Here is a 19,185-nt window from a genome sequence, read left to right on the forward strand (position 1 = left end):
AAAAAATTATGCATGTGACAACTTTATGTTAGAAATTTTATATTATATATTGATTGACAAATAGATATTAATATATTATCATTGAAATTAAATATTAAACTGAAAATTATACTTTATACCGTACGTGTAGTACGGGCACTAATAAGGGGCTGCACGAGCCAATTATCAGTTTTAGAAAAGGATGAATTAGGGAAACAAAAGTAAGAGTATGAAAAGTTCTTAATGATCATGGAATCCACAAATCTTTAATAATTTAATTCAAAAATTTGAATTTGACAATGTGTATCAATGTCCACTTAAGAGCATATAGCTCCCAAGCATGGATGACATTCGCACCAATAATACCATCATACATTAATTAATCAGTGAAATAGCATAGTTATTGTCGCTATAACTTATAAATATCTTGTTGACTTTTTTAATTAATATGATATATTAGTTTTACCAAACAGAAATCGATATTGAAAATGTTAACATCATCAAATAAATAGAATATAATACAAGTTATGACAAACATTTCGTTTTCAAAGAATGTGATCAGTTGGGACAAAATTCAGTACTCTTCTTTGATAATTGGTGCATGTGCATCAATCGAAAAAGTCTCTAACAGAATATTTCAGTTGCACACATAACTTTTTTTTTAAGAAAAAAATTACAAGACGGCCGGGCCCCTATTACCTACATCATACTAGAAGGCAGAAGCAGCGAAAATTATTGTTTATTAACAAACATATAATATTGTATATATGGATACACAATATTGTATATAAAGGATACATAGAGATATTAACAATGATAATCAATAGCCATTAGGTTACCTAGGTTACATGCAAAGATGTAACACAAAATCCCTTTCACCAGTTGTATTCGCTTAACCATCAAGATCTTAATAACAGTTTAGTGATAACAAATCAAATCAACATTAGATTAATATCAAGCTCTTCATGAACAAGTTATAGATAGACAAACCATAAATACAATCAATATACATATTTTAAAATCTTGCATCAATTTATATCGTTCTGAAGTATATTTTCTATACTCTTCATTCTGTATCATAAAGCAAAGTATATATATATAGAACTGTGGCTAACTCTTTCTTTTATCCTCTCTCGAAAGTTTTTACCCTCATTTTGTTTCTTTACACACTAATAAAACAAGCAAATATGCTTCTATATATCTATCTTTATCTATGTTACTATACCGATCTATATAATAATTAAACTAAAAGTTCCAAGGTCTTACACCCTCACCTCATGTGGTATTAATTGCCCTTAGCTACCTGCAAATGGTTGAAAGAAAACATTGATTAGTGTGCTCTAACATTCTTCCATTCTCCTAACAATTAAACCACAATCTCAATGACCCTTTTAAAATCCTTGCAATCTAGCACAAGTTGAGGATCCCTTGCCACACCTTAGTTCAATTTGATCTCCTTGTGCATTATAATTATGAAATTATCATATCAAGCATACCCCTCAAAATGGAATTAACCATACCAATTGGTCCCTTGTATTTGATACGGTGTCCGAAGTAACCCATCTATTTGGGGCAATGAAGGTGTTTGTGGAAGCTGGTTAAGCAGAGTAGCAAAGGAGCCAGAAGTACCATTATTATTATTATTATTCTCTTGATCTGTCCTCAAAACACTCACATTCCCATTACTGTCCAAATTGAAGTGTTTGTGATCATCAACATTCCAATAGAGTGATGAGAGTGTTCTTTTGGAGGCCGAATTAGAAGTGTTGTTTGAAGGGACAAAAGGAAGAAGCTCTGCCTTGGAGTTTGAGGTGCCAAACTGATGAGATGATGATATGACACTTGTAATATTATTAGTATTGCTGATCCCATTCACACTACCATTGCCTATAACCACCCCTTCTAACGTGTTTCTGTCATTTTCCAACAATGCACCACTGTAGCTCGTGGACATCCTTGAAAGGTGAAACCTCGCACTCATGTGGCCCACGTTGATGGAAGGAGGTACTTCTCCAATCATGTCATCAATGGAATCGTCCCTCTCATGTGACCTTTGTGTGTTGCCCTTCTTGTAGATTCGGCACAACACCCAATCATCCAGCTACACAATTCATACACAATACAATTAGTATATGTTATTCTTCTAAATAAAGATGTCAATATATTTTTTTATTCGTATAAAAAATTACTCAGCCCAAAATACATCCGTGCATCACACAATCCACACTCTAGTCAGAAAGAGAGGAACACAAAATGCTTTTGAAAAAAATGCAAGTGTTTTTCAAAGTTTCTCTACTGAAAACATAAAACATTTTTCAGTAAAAAAAAATCAAACTGTAAAAAAAAAAAACATTTCTAGCCCTGTATCCAAACAGGTTTAGAAGAAAATGATTCTTGCTTCGTTCAACAATGTGCCTAAATGCACAAAGATAGGTTTAATTATTATTTTAATATATCCTAACGTTTAATTGGTGGAATTTTGTGCAAGAATTGGTGAATGAGGAGAGCCCCTAGTGGGCAGAAAAAGTGTGATGTGCATGATATGCTCCAAAGTGAAGCAGAACAAAGCAGGCTTTTTACATGAAAAAGGGTTTACCCTTAGGGAGTTTTTCTTGTGGCCCAAGTCACACCCAGGAGGCCTATTGTTTGGCTTGTTTTCAGTAACACGGTACTCATGCATGATCCAATCGGTTTTTACCCCTTTTGGTGGCTTCCCTCCATAGAAAACCAAAGATTTCTTCACCCCAACCTTTTGAGTTCCACTACATATAGGCTTATCTGTCCCCGTGGCTTTCCAATACCCTGAAGTTGCAGCCCTGTTTGGCCTCGCGCCATTCGGGTACTTCCTTTCTCTCGGGCTGAAAAAGTACCACTCTTCCGCCCCAAACGATGCTTTGGCTTCAAAATCAAATGCAAACAAAAAAAAAAATCAAAGAAAAAGAATAAAAATAAAAATACTATATACCCATTTCATTTCCCATCATAAAGTTAAATTATAATACCTAAACGGCCTCATTTCATTCTGAGGTCAATTACATAAACACAATTAAAAATAAAAAATAAAAATAAAAAAAAACGAGGATCATAGATTTATATTACAACAATGAAGGTCTTAAGACATATCATGAAAAATTAAAAAGTTCGATTAAAGATTATGAAAAATCAATATTGTAAAAATTATTATGAAACTTGATATATAAAACCTTAATATTATGAAAAACTGCGGTTGATGAATGTAAACCTCTAAAATCTAGATATTTTCAGCTATAATAGAGGTTGAAGATTAAAATTCAAAACTTTGTTGCAATCTATTATTTGTATGGGTGAAATTGGAGACATACCTGGTAATTCCCATGGATCAAACTTGTAGAGATCAACATCAGCGATGATTGAAACAGGGAGAGGAACAGAATCTACTTTCTTCTTGAGGTAATGAACCACGAGCTCCTCGTCTGTGGGGTGGAACCGAAACCCGGGTGGCAGGTTCGGTTGTTGCTGTGAACTCGTGGATGAGTCTTCGGTGCTCTCCATGGTTATTATTACCAAGGTTGTTGTTCACTATGTTGTTGGGTTGTTCCAATGGTTGTTGTTGTGGCTTTGGCTTCACACAAGAAGAAGAGAACAACACACATCTTTCGCTATGTATGATATGTAGCTTTATTTACCATCCAAAGTCAAGGTGAAGGCCCATGATCTTATGTGGCTGTCTGTGGGAGATGGAAATGATCTCCTACAAACACTTCCAATGTTGCACTATTCACGCATGTTAGATGATTTCATGATTCATATAGGGAGGGACAGATACGGGTCTTTTGACTAATAGGATGTTTGAGGTAGAATTTAAAAGAGTAAAAAAATGCTGACATTTTATTTAATTTTTAACATGATATATTGGTTCAAATATAATTTTAATCATTAAAGGATTGTTAGTCTAGGTGGTATCTAACCTATGTCCTCGTACATATTAGTTATATTCCTCATTACTAGATTGACCTAATGGTTATATATGTTTGGTCTTTTTAATTAAAATAAGATTTTATATTTAAGTTTGTGTGTCAAAAGTAATCTTAATTTCCATTATCCATGTAGTATTTTTTTTATACATCATAGTCATAGGTATCTTTTAGTAGAGGTGCAACGACGAACTTAAGACTTATGATCACTAGTGAAATAGTCCGGTGTTAATTAATTTATGTGTTTCATAATTCTCATAATACTATTTATTTTTTATATAAATATATTTATACAATAAAAACCTTCAATTCTACAATAAATTCTTGAGATAAACTATTTAGTAAGAGATTATTAAATAATTAATAATTATTTTACTATGAGTTATTGACTTAATGTAAGAAAAGGGCTGCGGTTGCAAATTAAAGAGGTGGGTAACCATTGGTAAATATGCGAACTAGAACTTGGCCATTGAGAGGGCGGCACGTAAGATTCCAAACCATAAAAGGTTGACACGTGAATGGGACCAAAGGACGATTCCATTTTCTCATTTTTTTTATTTTCTTATGTATAAATATGATAGAATAAGAGCGTTTACAGTCTTACGAAAACTCTATTCAATCTCAACGGTAAGATACGTTTGATTATTTAACTAGAATTATCATAAAGTAGGGTTAATGTAAATGAAAGGTGAAGATGTGAACTTCACCAATGCATCATAACTCAGGAGAATCTTTATCCAAATATAATTGGGACGTCAACCCCTATTGAAAATAAATGCTGTGTAGCTCCTGATTCAGCCACTCAGTATTTAATTTTTTTCTTAAGAGACTACGGATTTCCTTCACTTTATTAGGTTAAATTAGTTTCATTCGTAATATATAATTTTTTTATCCGAAAGAAATTTTTCTATAAAAAAATAAATATTATAAATTTATTGATTAAATAAATCATTCATCTACAATTTCATATATAAATCTAACGAGATCTTATATCATTACATTAATTTATGAGTTACTCAATGTTATTTTATTATAAGTTTCAAAAAATCAAATGATTAATAAAAATAATTAATATATTAAAGTTAACATTAAATAATTCAGGTAATTAATAAGTTCTATCCTTCATGAAAATAACTTTTAATAAGGTTTTATTTATGTTTTCATCAAACTTCGTATTCATAAGAATTTTTTTTTATTATGAATCAAAAGATTAAAAGAAAATTAGAACTCTCAAAAATGAATATGTAATAAAAAAAATATTGAATGTTGAGGATGTCGTGCTGTATAAAAGTAACTCTAGATACCCAAGCTCGATTGTGATTGATAGTAATTTAATTTGTTTTATGTGATGAAACAAAAAAAGTGTAAATCGACGGAAAGATAAGTGTGGGGACAAAGCCTTACCACACTATTCTGCTTTTGTTGGGCACATAGCACCACCAAGCATCAACCAATGGATTATGAAAAATTACCGTGGCAATTGCTAAATCAACGGCCCCACATGCCATTGAGTGAACCCTCACTTTTCTTTTTCTCTCTTTTTTTTTTCTTGATCTGGTGTGAACCCCACTTATGCGAATGAGAATGGAATAATAAATGATATGGTTGATATTGATATTTTTTTCTTAATCTGAATTATTTAATTTTAATACATTCATCACTTATATTTAATTAATTGATTTTTGACATACATAGTGTATTGAATATAAGCTATTTTTTTCATTTTAATAAAACTATACTAAATGCAAGTAGAAAAAAAGAAGTTAAACTAGTTAGCATTATTATCACATCGAAATAGTTAATTAATTAGAAGATGTAAATGTGGGAAAAGAACATGTTATATTTTTTATTTAATTAAATATGTCAGAAAAAACATCAAATCTTGAAAGACAATACTTTCTAATTAAATTATTCTTTAACATATATAATTATTTTTATTTTCTTCATAAATCTTTAAGATGTAACTGCTATCATTACTCTAACAAAAACTCCTATCAGTTCTTTAACTACTTTTTCTTTTTATTTTTTTTTAAATAAAGATAAAGACACAATTTTTTCACTAGTATTTATATAAAATACATATAGGATTGGCTTGGTAGAATGGAAAGAAATGAAATAGAATAAAATGAAAAAAATATTTGAATTAGAATAATATGACAGAGACATGAGATCCACACATATTTTTTATATTTTTTTTCTTTTCTCACCTATTTTTTCACAACCAAATTCATCACAAAGAAATTATAAGTATATTATTGATGGTAAATTGTTTTATTGGATAAGTTTCTAGAAGCTTGAAACTATGCACGATATCCTACAAGCGGGGAAAGAACATAAAAAAAAATATGATATTATTTTTTAACAGTAAATACACAATTTTTTATATATATGAAATTATCTTTTACGCAGACTTTAGTCGCTAAATTTTGTTTATATTTATAAGTTATATATTAAACCAATAGAACTTTCCATCAAGTTTGTCTTTGAAAAGCAAAGTGAAATATAATACGAACTAGCATGAGTTTTATACTATAACTTAACTTATACACATAAATAAATTTTAAAATATAAATGAACATAATTTAAAGCATTAAGTTTCCAATAGTAAGATTTTGAATATATTAATTTTTAATATGTTGTTCTTTTGGTATGATTATATAGAAGTTCAAATTGAAACGGTTTAACATTTTTTACATTATAATTTACAAGAATTTGAGTAGAGAACAAAATTGGTGAATATTAAAGTTGATATCAATTAAACTACAAGTTTAATTAGTCCAACAAATTCAATTGTCCATTTAAAGAAAAAGTTTTTTGAACACAATACCAGAGTTTGGCTAGATTGTTAGGCTCGTGTTTAAAGTATTGTCCATTTTGATTTTTGTAGATCTTGTTTCTCCTTAAAACATGTCTCAATAAGCTAAAAGATGATGATGATATTTATAAACCATTCCAGATTTCAATTCCTAAACAATGTGAGGTTGTTTGATGAGATGGAACAACATCCATTTACTTTTGTTATACATTTGACTCCTTGTTTTTAAATCCTTACATATCTTGAGTTAAGTTATAGCTGCAAGTTATTAACATATATCTTTTGGCTTACAAAAGATAGTTTTTCTTAGTTACCAATAATTAAAAATAGCCTTGCATTATAACTCAAATAATTTATTATTAACATTTACTTTATAATTTAAAGATATTTCTCTATTATTAATTATAAAATAATTTATATATTAAAATAGTCATTTATTATAAATTTTAACTTTAAAATTAAATATTTATCTTATATAATTTATAGACTAAAATACTAATGTGTAAGAAGTATTTAATGACAAATTAATTATATGTTAAAGATAAAGAATTCCAGTATGAAATTGTAAATTCTATCAAAACTATAATGCCCTTTATGAAAAACACACCCTTTTTTTGTTAGTATTCATTATGTGCGATTCCTCCCATGCATTTGACCGAAAGACATGACTGAAAGAGACGTGCATGAGTACATGGCCACACATGCCAAAATGCATGTGGAGATGAAACCAAACCATACCCCATCACAATGACTCAATATCTAATCAAAATCGATGAAGACCTTCAAAAATTTTCCATGGTGTAAAAACTCTAAAATGACTATAATATGTGGCGCCCAAATGCTGATTAGTGATCGACTAGAGGGTCCCATGGATCATCACCTACTGTAGCTCATGACTTCACACCAGGTAGGGCTACCGAAAGCTGAACAAACCCTAGAGATTGCCAAAACTACGTTTCTTTTCGTAATCCTCACCTATGTTTTTTTTTAATGTATTTTTAGGTTTAAATATGTTTTTAGTTTTTAATATATATTTATTTTTTTTATCTAGTTCCTAATAAGTTTTTTCTTTGAATCAGGTTCTTAATATTTGAAAATTTTTGTCTGAAGTCTCTGCCGTTAGTTGGAATCTGTTATTTACTTATATGACTGTTGACTGACCACACATACATGTTACGTGTGGTGTCACGTATAATCTTTGTCTAAATGAAATTACATGTAAACTTTTTTTTAAAAAAAAAAAAGTAAAAAACAATGTTGTGTGGTTCCTTCAACCCCTTTCTTCAACCACCCCTCTTCTTCTTCACCTTTACCAACAAAGTCATCACCACCACCCTCAAAACCACAACAACTCCAATCACAAGATCCATCATGAGAGCGAGGTTGAGATGTCCAGCACCAAAATAATAGGGCATGGAACCATTTCTAGTGGCTTGATCAATCACCAAACGGTTCATGTTGTAAAAAACTATCACGGTGGTCCAAACCAAAAGTCTTCTTGACCCCCGACACAGACACAAACCCATCTTCCTCTTCCTCCTCCTCATCCAACCCCGTTCTTTCACCACCCCTCTTCTTCTTCACCATCACCAACAAAGTCATCACAACCACCTAGAATACCACAACAACCCTAATCAACACCCCACTCAAAACCTTCCTATCAAACCCCTTCTTCCTACAACCATATCCCCCCTTTGTAACCCTAACATAACCCCCCCCCCCCCCCCCCCCCCACCACTTTAACCACCACCAATCAAATTTTGAAAATAAAAAAGCAAACCAAAAAATTTCAACACACCAAGAGCTTGCTTTGATGTTTTTCATCTACGTGTACTCAACCTCGACGTCAACGATAACACCGGCTCCTTTGTCATCGTGATGAGGCTCAGCAACATGACTATGGTGACCACGACCATGAACGTGGTGAGGCCAAACAACAAGGTCATTGCACTGTCATTGTTCAATGGCAGAACAGAGAAACAAAAGGGAGGAGAGAGAGACACATAACCATACAATAGAAAACTAAGACCTGAGGAAATTAAGAGAGATAAAGGGAGGAGAGAAAGATAGGGAGAAGAAATGCGAGAGAGATGCTGAAGAATGATTCTGTGATGTCAAAGGGATCAAGGAAAATAAAGAAACAAAAAGATTGAAACCATGCAAACAAACGACGTCATTTTTTACTTTTTTATAAAAAAAATCTTATATGTAGTTTCACTCAGACAAAGATTATACGTGACATGTCTGCTTGACCGGTTAACAATCACATAAGTAGATAACAAATATTGACTAACGACAGGAATCTCTAACAAAAGTTTTCAAATATTAGGGACTTGATTTGAAGAAAAAAAAATTTAAGGATTAGATGCAAAAACAAATATATATCAAGGACCAAAAACATATTTAAATCTTTTTTTTATACATCATGTGTATTTTTCATTTGAGTCAATCATGTCAGATAAAATTATTATGAATATATGTATATTTAGGATTTCAATTTAAAATTATTAATTAAGTTAAAATAATTTTATATCAATTAATTTACATGTTATTATTTTTTGACTTAAAAATATATTTTTAATCTCTTAAATTTAGAGTTTATCTTTTTGAAGTCTTTCAAATAAAAATTTACAATTTTTAGTATTTCTTATTCGCAAAATGTAATTTTTTAATCCCTCTTGACTTATTTTTTTCAGCTTGAGTACACAATTAATTTGTGGCCCTTTTTTTTTACCGTAAGAGAGACTTAAAAACAAAATTAGTGAATTTGAGAGATTAAAATATGTAAATTTTAATTTAAAAATAAAAAATAATTTGAGAGACTAAAAATATATTTAAATTTTTTTGTGTTAGGATACATTTAGTTAAAATTTAATGACCAGTCATTTAAAATATTAAAATTATTTTAAGAGATCAATCTCTGTGAACAAATACTTCTTCTTACAGATAAATATGAGAATTAAATTACTGATAAAATGTTATTTCAATACTTTCAAACTATTCCGGTGTTAAGAAATATTACTAATACACTCTTTATATTATTTTAACATATTTATTTATTGAGTGAAATTTATATAAGTCTTACTAAATATGTAAATCTCATCATCTATTTAACAAATCCATAAGTTTTAACCAATAAAATACAATATATCTAAGAGTGTTAAAAGAGAGTTTTGCTTCCTGGTAGCGCGTACGTATTCTTTTTCAAGAACCTGATACATACGGAAATTGATTGAAATCCACGATGTCTAAGATATGGTAAGATTAATTAATTCTCTTTATAAGAGTTTTTTTTTATATAAATTATAAGAGTTTATTTTATAGATACAAAATTTGTGTTTAAAATAATTGTTCAGGAATTAATAGTTATAAAGTTTTATTGAAATGACAGTACTTCATTTATAATATTAATTTGATTACTTTTTTACAAAAAAATAATTAACCATTATTTTAATAAAATTGTAATGAAAATAATCAATGGCATCTTAAATTTTGAAATATATAACTAGACAAGAAAATAATTTAAAAATTAAATTAAGAAATAAAAAGACGGGAGAGGAGTATGACATATAGAACAAAAATGATAATTTATTTAGGGGAAAGGAGCACTAAATCCCTCCTAAACTTTACCTCTTTTACAAATTGACACCCTAAAATTTAATTGATCCTTTAAATTTATCTCATTTATAAATAGCACTATGATATTTGATTTAATTTTAATTAAACCTCATACTTTAATTACTATTTTTTATAAATAGGCACCTTGAACTTAATTTCATTACGATTCATCCTTAAAATTTATCATTTTTACAAATGGTTTTTCATATCGAAATAGAGTTAAATTATTGTTAAATGTCAATCATTTTGTTCTTATTCTTTTGTTACAATTAATTTCCTTCATGTATTAAAATATAATAAAAATATGAATATAGAAAAAAATGAAAATCTTTTTATTTGATTTTGTTTAATTATAAATTTTATTATTCTTATATGTTTAAAAAATTTATTTATACAAATACAACTAATATAATAAAAAAATTATTGATATTTTTTTCTTAATTAATATTTTAATCAGAATTTAATATAAGTGACTATTTATAAGAGGATAAATTATAAGAATTAATTAAGATAAAATTGAAATTAAGGTGTTTATGTACAATAATAAATAAAGTTTAAGGATCAATTTAAATAAAATTAAGATTTAAGGCATTTATTTGCAATAAGATTAAAGTTTAAAGATAATTAGGATGAAATTAACATATAAGAAGTCTATTTGTAAAAGAAGTAAAATTTAAAAGAGCAAATACTCTCTTCCCTTTATTTAACAAATAAGTTTTAAATGGAAGTACATGAAGATGTAGGCTGAATATTGGTGCTTATTTGAAAAATACTTAGAAATGTTAGAACACACATTCTAATGTAAAATTAACGATCGAGATTAATTTGGATATTTATCTCAAATATGTTTAATTATTTAAAATTACTGTAATTTAATTAACTATACTAAGTTTTAAAATGAATGAACATATTAAATGTATTTTTTTTTTTACATTCTTTTAAAATAAGATCATTACAAGTTGTCACTTGTGCTTGTCACACCTCAAAATTCTGACGTGTAAGTGGAGAAGGATCTCGATCCTTACCGGACAATAGTCTCTCTTCACTCTTGAACTTTCCTCCAGTCATTTGACATTTTATCTCTGTATTTTCTTTTCATTCTAATTTTTATCATTTATTTTTTTCTCTTTTTTATGGGATTAAATATATTTTTATTCTTAATTTTTTTTGTATATTTTGTTTTAATTTCTAAATAAATTTTTTAGTGTTTTTTGGTCCTTGTATTTTTTCCTATTAACAATTTTAATCCTTATTATCACATAATAGTGATTTTTGATGGCATAAGTCATAGTAGTAGCTCATTGAGTTGTTGCGTCATTAAGAAAATTGACAGAATAATTATGTGTAATTATTTTTGATAAAATATATTTTTAATATCTCATCAACTAAGTTGACATCATCAACTAGTTTAAACAGATGAGGGATCAAAGTAATTACACATGAAGTGTGATAATTAATGAGATATTAAAAAGATTATATGTGATTGTTTCCGTTAAACTCTTAATAACATGACAAGTCACCAATCTATTAACAAGATTGTTATGTCATCAAAAAACACTTCATGTGATAGCAGAGATTAAAACTATTATTTATATATATATATATATATATAGAGAGAGAGAGAGAGAGAGAAAGAGAGAGAGAGAGAGAGAAACTAAAAATAAAATTTGTAAAAAGTTAACGAACCAAAAATATATTATTTAACATTTGTTGGACTAGAGACAAGAAGGATCTAATTTGAAGTGGAGATTTCTCTTTGCGTCATGAAATCTCAATTTATTTTGTGGATTTAAATATGTTGTCTCACTTTGTGTTCCACCAAACAAATGGTGACACACCATTTAAGTTGTCATGTGTATTTAATAGTGTTTTTAGACTATTGAAATGAGAGAAAATGAGATATTACCATAGGATACCTAAACATGGTTAAAATCTTAAATTTTTAAGTAAAGTATATAAAGAATAAGGATAATTCAAAGAAAATTCTTTGGTCAAAAAATGGTGAACTCATTAATGAACTAGATGTTAATAAATGAATTTTGGTATGGAAATATAAACTAGAAGCTTGAAAGAAAATTAGTAATTAATGTAAGTAAAGTTAGAAATTAAGTGGAGATAATTAAGGTTGATTAATTGTGATCTAGATTTTATAGAATTAGAAAATGGATAGTTAAGTCAGAGTTTAAAGTGGAGGGCATTTTCATAAATGACTATGCAACTAGTTTAAAAATAGAATTTTATTTTAGTTAGTTGGTGACTAATTAAAGTATCTAATTATATGATGTAGAATAATTAAAATAAGTTAGAGTTGTGACACCTTGAAAAATTACAACTTAGACTGACAAGAGAAATTTCAGTAGGAAACTCCCCAATGTTTTTATCTTGATATTTGTCACATTTTATAGCTTTGAGTATTTTAATATTGTCCAAGTAGTTTAATAGTGCAGAAAACTTAATTTACCATTCAATATTTACTTATTTCCAAGCTTTAAAAGTGTTTACATACTGAATATACATAGTCTACGTAAAACAAATTTTCTGTGGATACGATATTCGGTCTTACCGTTTTATACTACTTGTATAAATTGATATACTTGTCGACCAGCTCTCATTAGTAGGTCGTTGAGCACCAAGGAAATCACACCGACATGACGCCTAAGGAGGAGCAAGTGTATCATGAGCTTCTATGAGATTTAGAGAGGAGAATTGGTTACCTTCCGTTTATACCTTAGGCGTAGTTTAGTACTATTAGTCGAGTAATGATATGCTCCGATCCTAGATCCTTTTTGATATTTTGATGTACTTTAAGGGGCGGGGTCTTCACTGGAAATGTTTTTTTTATATAACAGGTGTGTATCGATCATTTCACTACTTTTACATTTTGGGTTGTATCCAAATTTTCTCTAATGTGACACTATTTATTTGCTTTATTTGGGTACAAAGGTTTCATATTATAAATTTGCATTCATTTATATACAAATTTAATTATGATGTGAAAACTTACTGCTTTTTAAGCAACACACTTATTTTATTTTATTTTATTTCATCTTATTTATAAAAAGAAAAATTAATGAAATATTTTGCGAACATAAAAATAAAAATTAAGAATTAATGATGTGTAATCACAATATTTATCATTTAAATAGTTTTATAAGCAAAATTTCGAGAGAAAAAAAAGAATTTAAGGTGTTATAGGTAACAACACTGTGAATCTTTTTTTTTTCTCTCTCATGTTGTGGGGTTGCCAGAGAAGGACGTAGGGGGCGAAACTGAAAGGTTTTCGAAAAATTATCCGATAAGGAACAATAACTTTGAAACATATATCAGAGACGATGACGAAGGAGTGGGGAAGGAGGTTGAGCAGTAAATAGAAATTATATTGTCTTCATTTTCTTTTTTTTAACGTGGCATAGACTCTATTAGTTAGAGATCCAGGGGTATTTTGAGAATTGATAGAAAATACACATAACTTATAAGTGAGACTCAACAATGAAACAGGAAGTTTAAATCCGACAATTGTTCGGGTCATATTTTACTAAACTTATCTTTTAATTTATCACGTTTCCCCTGATATTAAATATTAATACTTAAAGTAAGTAAATATGAGCACGTAATTACCTTACCAAGAGGAGCAAGATTAACCTCTTTTTTTAATATGCTAGTAATATAGGTAATGTGCGATGGACGAATAAATTATAGATTCACCATAAAGTAAAAGATTATGTTTTTTAATTGCCTAACAAGAAATGGAGATGAATTGATTTATCCCATCCTTAAGTTGAATATAGTTATACAATCTCACAGATATCTTCGTCCAAGATTCTCCAGCGTGTGTAAGATTTCTCTTCCTCTTTTTGGGTTCACCCTTTGGATTATTATCTTCAGCCCGAAAGTTCTATGATCTTTACTATGGACACCATAGGTAAAAGTATCCTCAAGGAAAATAGAAAATGATGTTTACTTTGTCAACTTGTCGTCTGGAACATTTATGAGATTCTCGGCCAACAATTTAAGGAGGAAGTTGGAAACAAATAAAATATTGAATCATATATGACACATATTTTTTGAGAGTTAATCTAAAAACTTCAATTTTAAAAAAGTTCATCCTTGGCCATATTGTATTAAGGTCTTGTTAGATAAAATTATTAGTACATCGAATATGTTAATTTACACGTTTCCCCGAACATGTTAATTTACAGAGAAAATCGTAGTCGTAAAAAAGTTATACGTGACAATTAATTCATGTAAACTCATTGATACTTGTTGGATCTTTGACTCTACTATTAGGAAAATTCATTTTGATTGTGTTCAGATTTGAATTTTTTTAAAGGTTTTAAGCTTCCATTAAGGTTCTACTTTTTTCTTTCGCTTGAAAATTTCTCTTGAATTTCTAATAAGATCATGGCTTTACCTTGTCAAGTTATGTTTGATACGATTCCTAAATAATTCAACCTCCTGCAAAAAGGAATGTTACCTTGGACCAATATAACAAGAAGATCATTAAGTGTTTAGATATTTTGGAACAAAACCAGTTACTCGAGCTAATTTCTACTAAAACACACTTTACCCTCACGTACTGTTGAATAAGGATTTGCACACAAATTTAATGTGAACTTTAATATCATATAGACATATCTAAGACAAGACTTGAAGACTAAAACAAACAAAAAGTCATTGACAAAAAAATTGAAAAGGCCCAATATACTGTAAAAAGGTGAAGCTAAATAAAACATGCTCATAAACTACTAGAAACAAGTTGAAGGATATATAAATAAGAGGGTCATATCATAAATCTTACCAACACATTCTCTCTACATATCCCCCAACCGTATTTTAGAATAATTATATTCATGCAATCAATTTTCACAACATTTTTATACACTTATATTTTTCTCTCTTCATCATATATGCCATTTATTCTAGGATGTGTGTATCCGAGGATCTCAGGTAACAACTAGGTGAGGATATGTAAATTAAACCCACTCCTAAGAATATAAGAAGGTGGACGCCAGGCATGAGGGGGATATATTTCAAAAAAGAAAAAAGAAAATCAATGGGGTTATTGGTACAAAATTTCTTATCCATTACAATCTGGTTTAAGAGTTTTAAATCATCACAAAGATATAATATACAAACTCATGCCAAAAAAAAAAGTCTCAGCATGGCTAAGGTACGGTACAAAAATGACACAAGTAAAACAAAAATACATTTTAGTTACATAACCCGAACCACAATGAATAAATATAACATAGATACAATGTACAGACTCAAACCACAAAATCCTAGCACCGATAGGTGTTGAAAATAGTCCCACATCGGATGTTTAACAAACTTGATAAGTGCTTATATAGCTGGGTAGAGTTGATGTAGTGGAAGGCTTGTACAAGCTTAGAATACCTGCTTCCAATTCAATTCCCAAGACTAACAACAATTTCATTTCCATTAAATCTGTTGGGTCATCTTTCATATGATAATGCAATTGTTGAAACAAACTTACCCTATGTTGACTTGTGATAAAACCTTTGTTTGTGATACTTGCCATAGAGCAAAACAGAGAAAATTCTCATTTCCCAATAGTGACTCTTATGCTTCTAGTCCTTTCTCTTTGATACATGTAGACATTTGGGGTCCTTGTGCCACAACTACTTTGAATGGACATAAGTATTTTCTTACAAGTGTGGATGATCATACTAGATTTGTTTAGATTTTTATAATGACTTCAAAAGCTGAGACTCAAACTCATTTACAAGCCTTTGTTTCCTATGTTGAGAGGCAATTCAATACAAAAGTGAAAGCTATCCGATCAGACAATGGTGCAAAATTTATTATGAAATAGTTTTATCATAATACTGGTATCATACACCAGACTTCCTGTGTTGAAACCGCACAACAAAATGGAATTGTGGAAAGAAAGCATCAACATTTATTAAATGTTACTCGAGCCCTTCTTTTTCAGTCCAAGTTACCACCAATCTTTTGGTCTTTTGCTTTACAGCATGCTGTTTTACTCATCAATTGTTTGCCAACTCCATTTCTTAATAATAAGTCTCCTTTTGGAAAATTATATCGTACTGCATATGACATTTCTCCTTTGAAAGTCTTTGGTTGCTTATGCTACATCAGCACTCTCACTAATAACAGAAAAAAACTTGATCCTAGAACCTCTGCTTCCATTTTTTTGGGCTTCAAGCCTCACACTAAAGGGTATATTACATTTGATCTTTCCTCTAGAGCCATAATCGTATCTAGACATGTGATTTTTTTATGAAGATTGTTTCCCTTATGCGTCTCCTAGTGCCTCTCAATCTTTTCCCAGTTTCCCTGTACATTCCTATGACCATGGTAAAGATTTGGTTTGTTCTTCACCTTTTTCACACTCTAATATCCTTGATGATTCTCAATCTAACATGTCTATTGATCATTCACAATTGGACTCCTCAAACACTTCTTCTAATCCATTAAATTCCCCAATTATTGTTCCTCCTAGAAGATCTAACAGGGACAGAACCAGACCAAAGAAGTTTCAAGACTTTCACACTACATTTACATCAGCTGTTACTGGTCAATCCTCAAGTATTCGTTATCCTTTAGCTTCTATCTTATATCTTACAAGAATTTGTCTCCTACATACCACAATTTTATTATGGCTGTATCCTCTGAGACAGAACCTAAGTCATTTAAAGAAGCTTCTTAATCAGACAAATGGATTAAAGCAATGAATGCTGAAATTGAGGCTTTAGAGGCTAATCATACTTGGATTTTGACTGACCTTCCACCTAACAAATCTGCTATTGGATGTAAATGGGTTTATAAAATCAAACACAAGGTTGATGGGTCAGTGGAGAGATATAAAGCTAGGTTAGTGGCAAAGGGGTGTACTCAGATTGAAGGTCAGGACTATCTTGATACCTTTTCACCAGTGGCCAAGATAACTACTGTGAGATTATTGCTTACTTTGGCGGCTGTTAACAACTGACATTTACAACAATTAGATGTGAACAATGCTTTTTTGCATGGAGATCTTAATGAAGAAGTTTACATGACTTTGCCTCCTGGTATGCACTCAACAAAATCTGATCAAGTTTGTCGATTGCAGAGATCTTTGTATGGCCTTAAACAAGCCAGTAGATAGTGGTATGCTCGCTTGTCTACTTTCCTCATCTCACATGGCTATAGACAATGCTCTTCTGATCATTCTTTGTTTATTAAGCAGCATCTTCAATCTTTTACTGCTTTACTGGTTTATGTAGATGATATTGTCTTGTCGGGCTATGATCTTCTAGAAATTAAGTCCATAGCTCAGCTTCTGGATCAAGTTTTTAAAATCAAAGATCTTGGTGACTTAAAATTTTTTCTTGGACTTGAAGTGGCTCGAAGTAAACAAGGGATCAATATTTGTCAAAGAAAATATGTTCTTGATATCTTGCATGATGCAGGCATGTTAGGAAGCAAAACCTATCTCTACTCCCATTGACTATGCTGTAAGACTACACCAACAATCTGGAACTCCACTTGATGATACAACAGCTTCATCATATCGTAGGCTCATTGGTCGCCTTATTTACCTCACAAACACAAAGCCCGATATCACATATGCGGTGCAACATTTAAATCAATTTGTAGCTCATCCTTCTTCAGCTCATCAACAAGCAGCTTATAGGATTCTCAGATACTTGAAAGCAGCACCAGGTTCTGGTATATTTTTCCCTGCTTCCAGCACATTGCACCTCAGAGCTTTTAGCGACTCTGACTGGGCAGGATGCGTTGATACAAGGCGATCTATCACTGGCTACTCCGTCTATCTTGGTAATTCCCTTATTTCTTGGAAATCCAAAAAGCAGGCCACAGTGTCTAGAAGTTCATCCGAGGCTGAGTATCGGGCACTAGCCAGTGCTACATGTGAATTACAGTGGTTAACCCACTTGCTTAATGACTTTGGAATTGTTTACACTCAACCAACTCTTTTGTTTTGGGATAATCGCTCCGCTCTTCACATTGCTGCGAATCCTGTCTTTCATGAATGTACGAAACATATTGAGATAGACTATCACATTGTGCGCGAGAAGTTGCATTCCGGCCTTATCAAATTGCTGCCCATTGCTTCTGTTCAACAACTTGCAGACATATATACTAAAGCTCTTCCACCAGGTGCTTTCCATTTTCTTCAGTGCAAGCTGGGAATGTCAGACATACATTCTCCAGCTTGAGGGGGGATATTAACCATCCTAACTAAGTTCTGATATAGTAAGTTAGTAACTAATTTCTGTTATAGTTAGTTAGAGGTGGTTAGTTATAGAGTGTATATAAATATACTTTGTATTCTGTTTTTTGCATTCTGGTTATTCTTTCAATAACAATTCAGAATCATTCTCTGTAATCAAGCATTCTCTCAATTTTCCTTCACAAGCTATCTCTTCTTCTTCTTCATGGCATTTCTTTACAGTTTCAATAGGTTCATTGGATGAAATAGGATGATGTGTGCCAGCCCAAAAGGAGTGTAACAAAGGTGTTGTAGAATTTATGTTCTAGGAAAAATGATCTCTGGGCGAAGGTTATTCGTGCAAAATATAAATGCGGGGATGATGTAATTCCTATATTGATCCTTACAGAAATGGGTCCAACTTGTGGCCTGGTATTGTCAAAACGTGGAATAATGTTCAGTCCAATCTGATTTGATGAGTTGGTAATGGGAGAAGGATTAAATTCTGGGAAGATTTGTGGGTTCCTGGCCATGAAAAAAATATAATGATACTCATTCCTTGGATAACCAAAACATTCCAATCTATTTTTTTGTGGACAGATTGGGTAAGTGGGATATCG

The 19,185-nt window shown here is 30.6% G+C and overlaps 1 protein-coding gene across 1 annotated transcript; it reads right to left on the reverse strand.

The window, feature by feature from the left end:
• Positions 1-1,489: 1,489 nt before the first annotated feature.
• Positions 1,490-3,510, reverse strand: LOC100811670 (NAC transcription factor 56-like). The gene is given in 3 exon segments (NM_001317584.1): positions 1,490-2,080; positions 2,576-2,877; positions 3,321-3,510. Coding segments are annotated over 3 exon segments (1,083 nt in total).
• Between the last annotated feature and the right edge of the window lie 15,675 nt (positions 3,511-19,185).

Source organism: Glycine max, chromosome 12 (genome assembly GCF_000004515.6).
Source record: "Glycine max cultivar Williams 82 chromosome 12, Glycine_max_v4.0, whole genome shotgun sequence".
NCBI classification, from domain to species: Eukaryota; Viridiplantae; Streptophyta; class Magnoliopsida; order Fabales; family Fabaceae; genus Glycine; species Glycine max.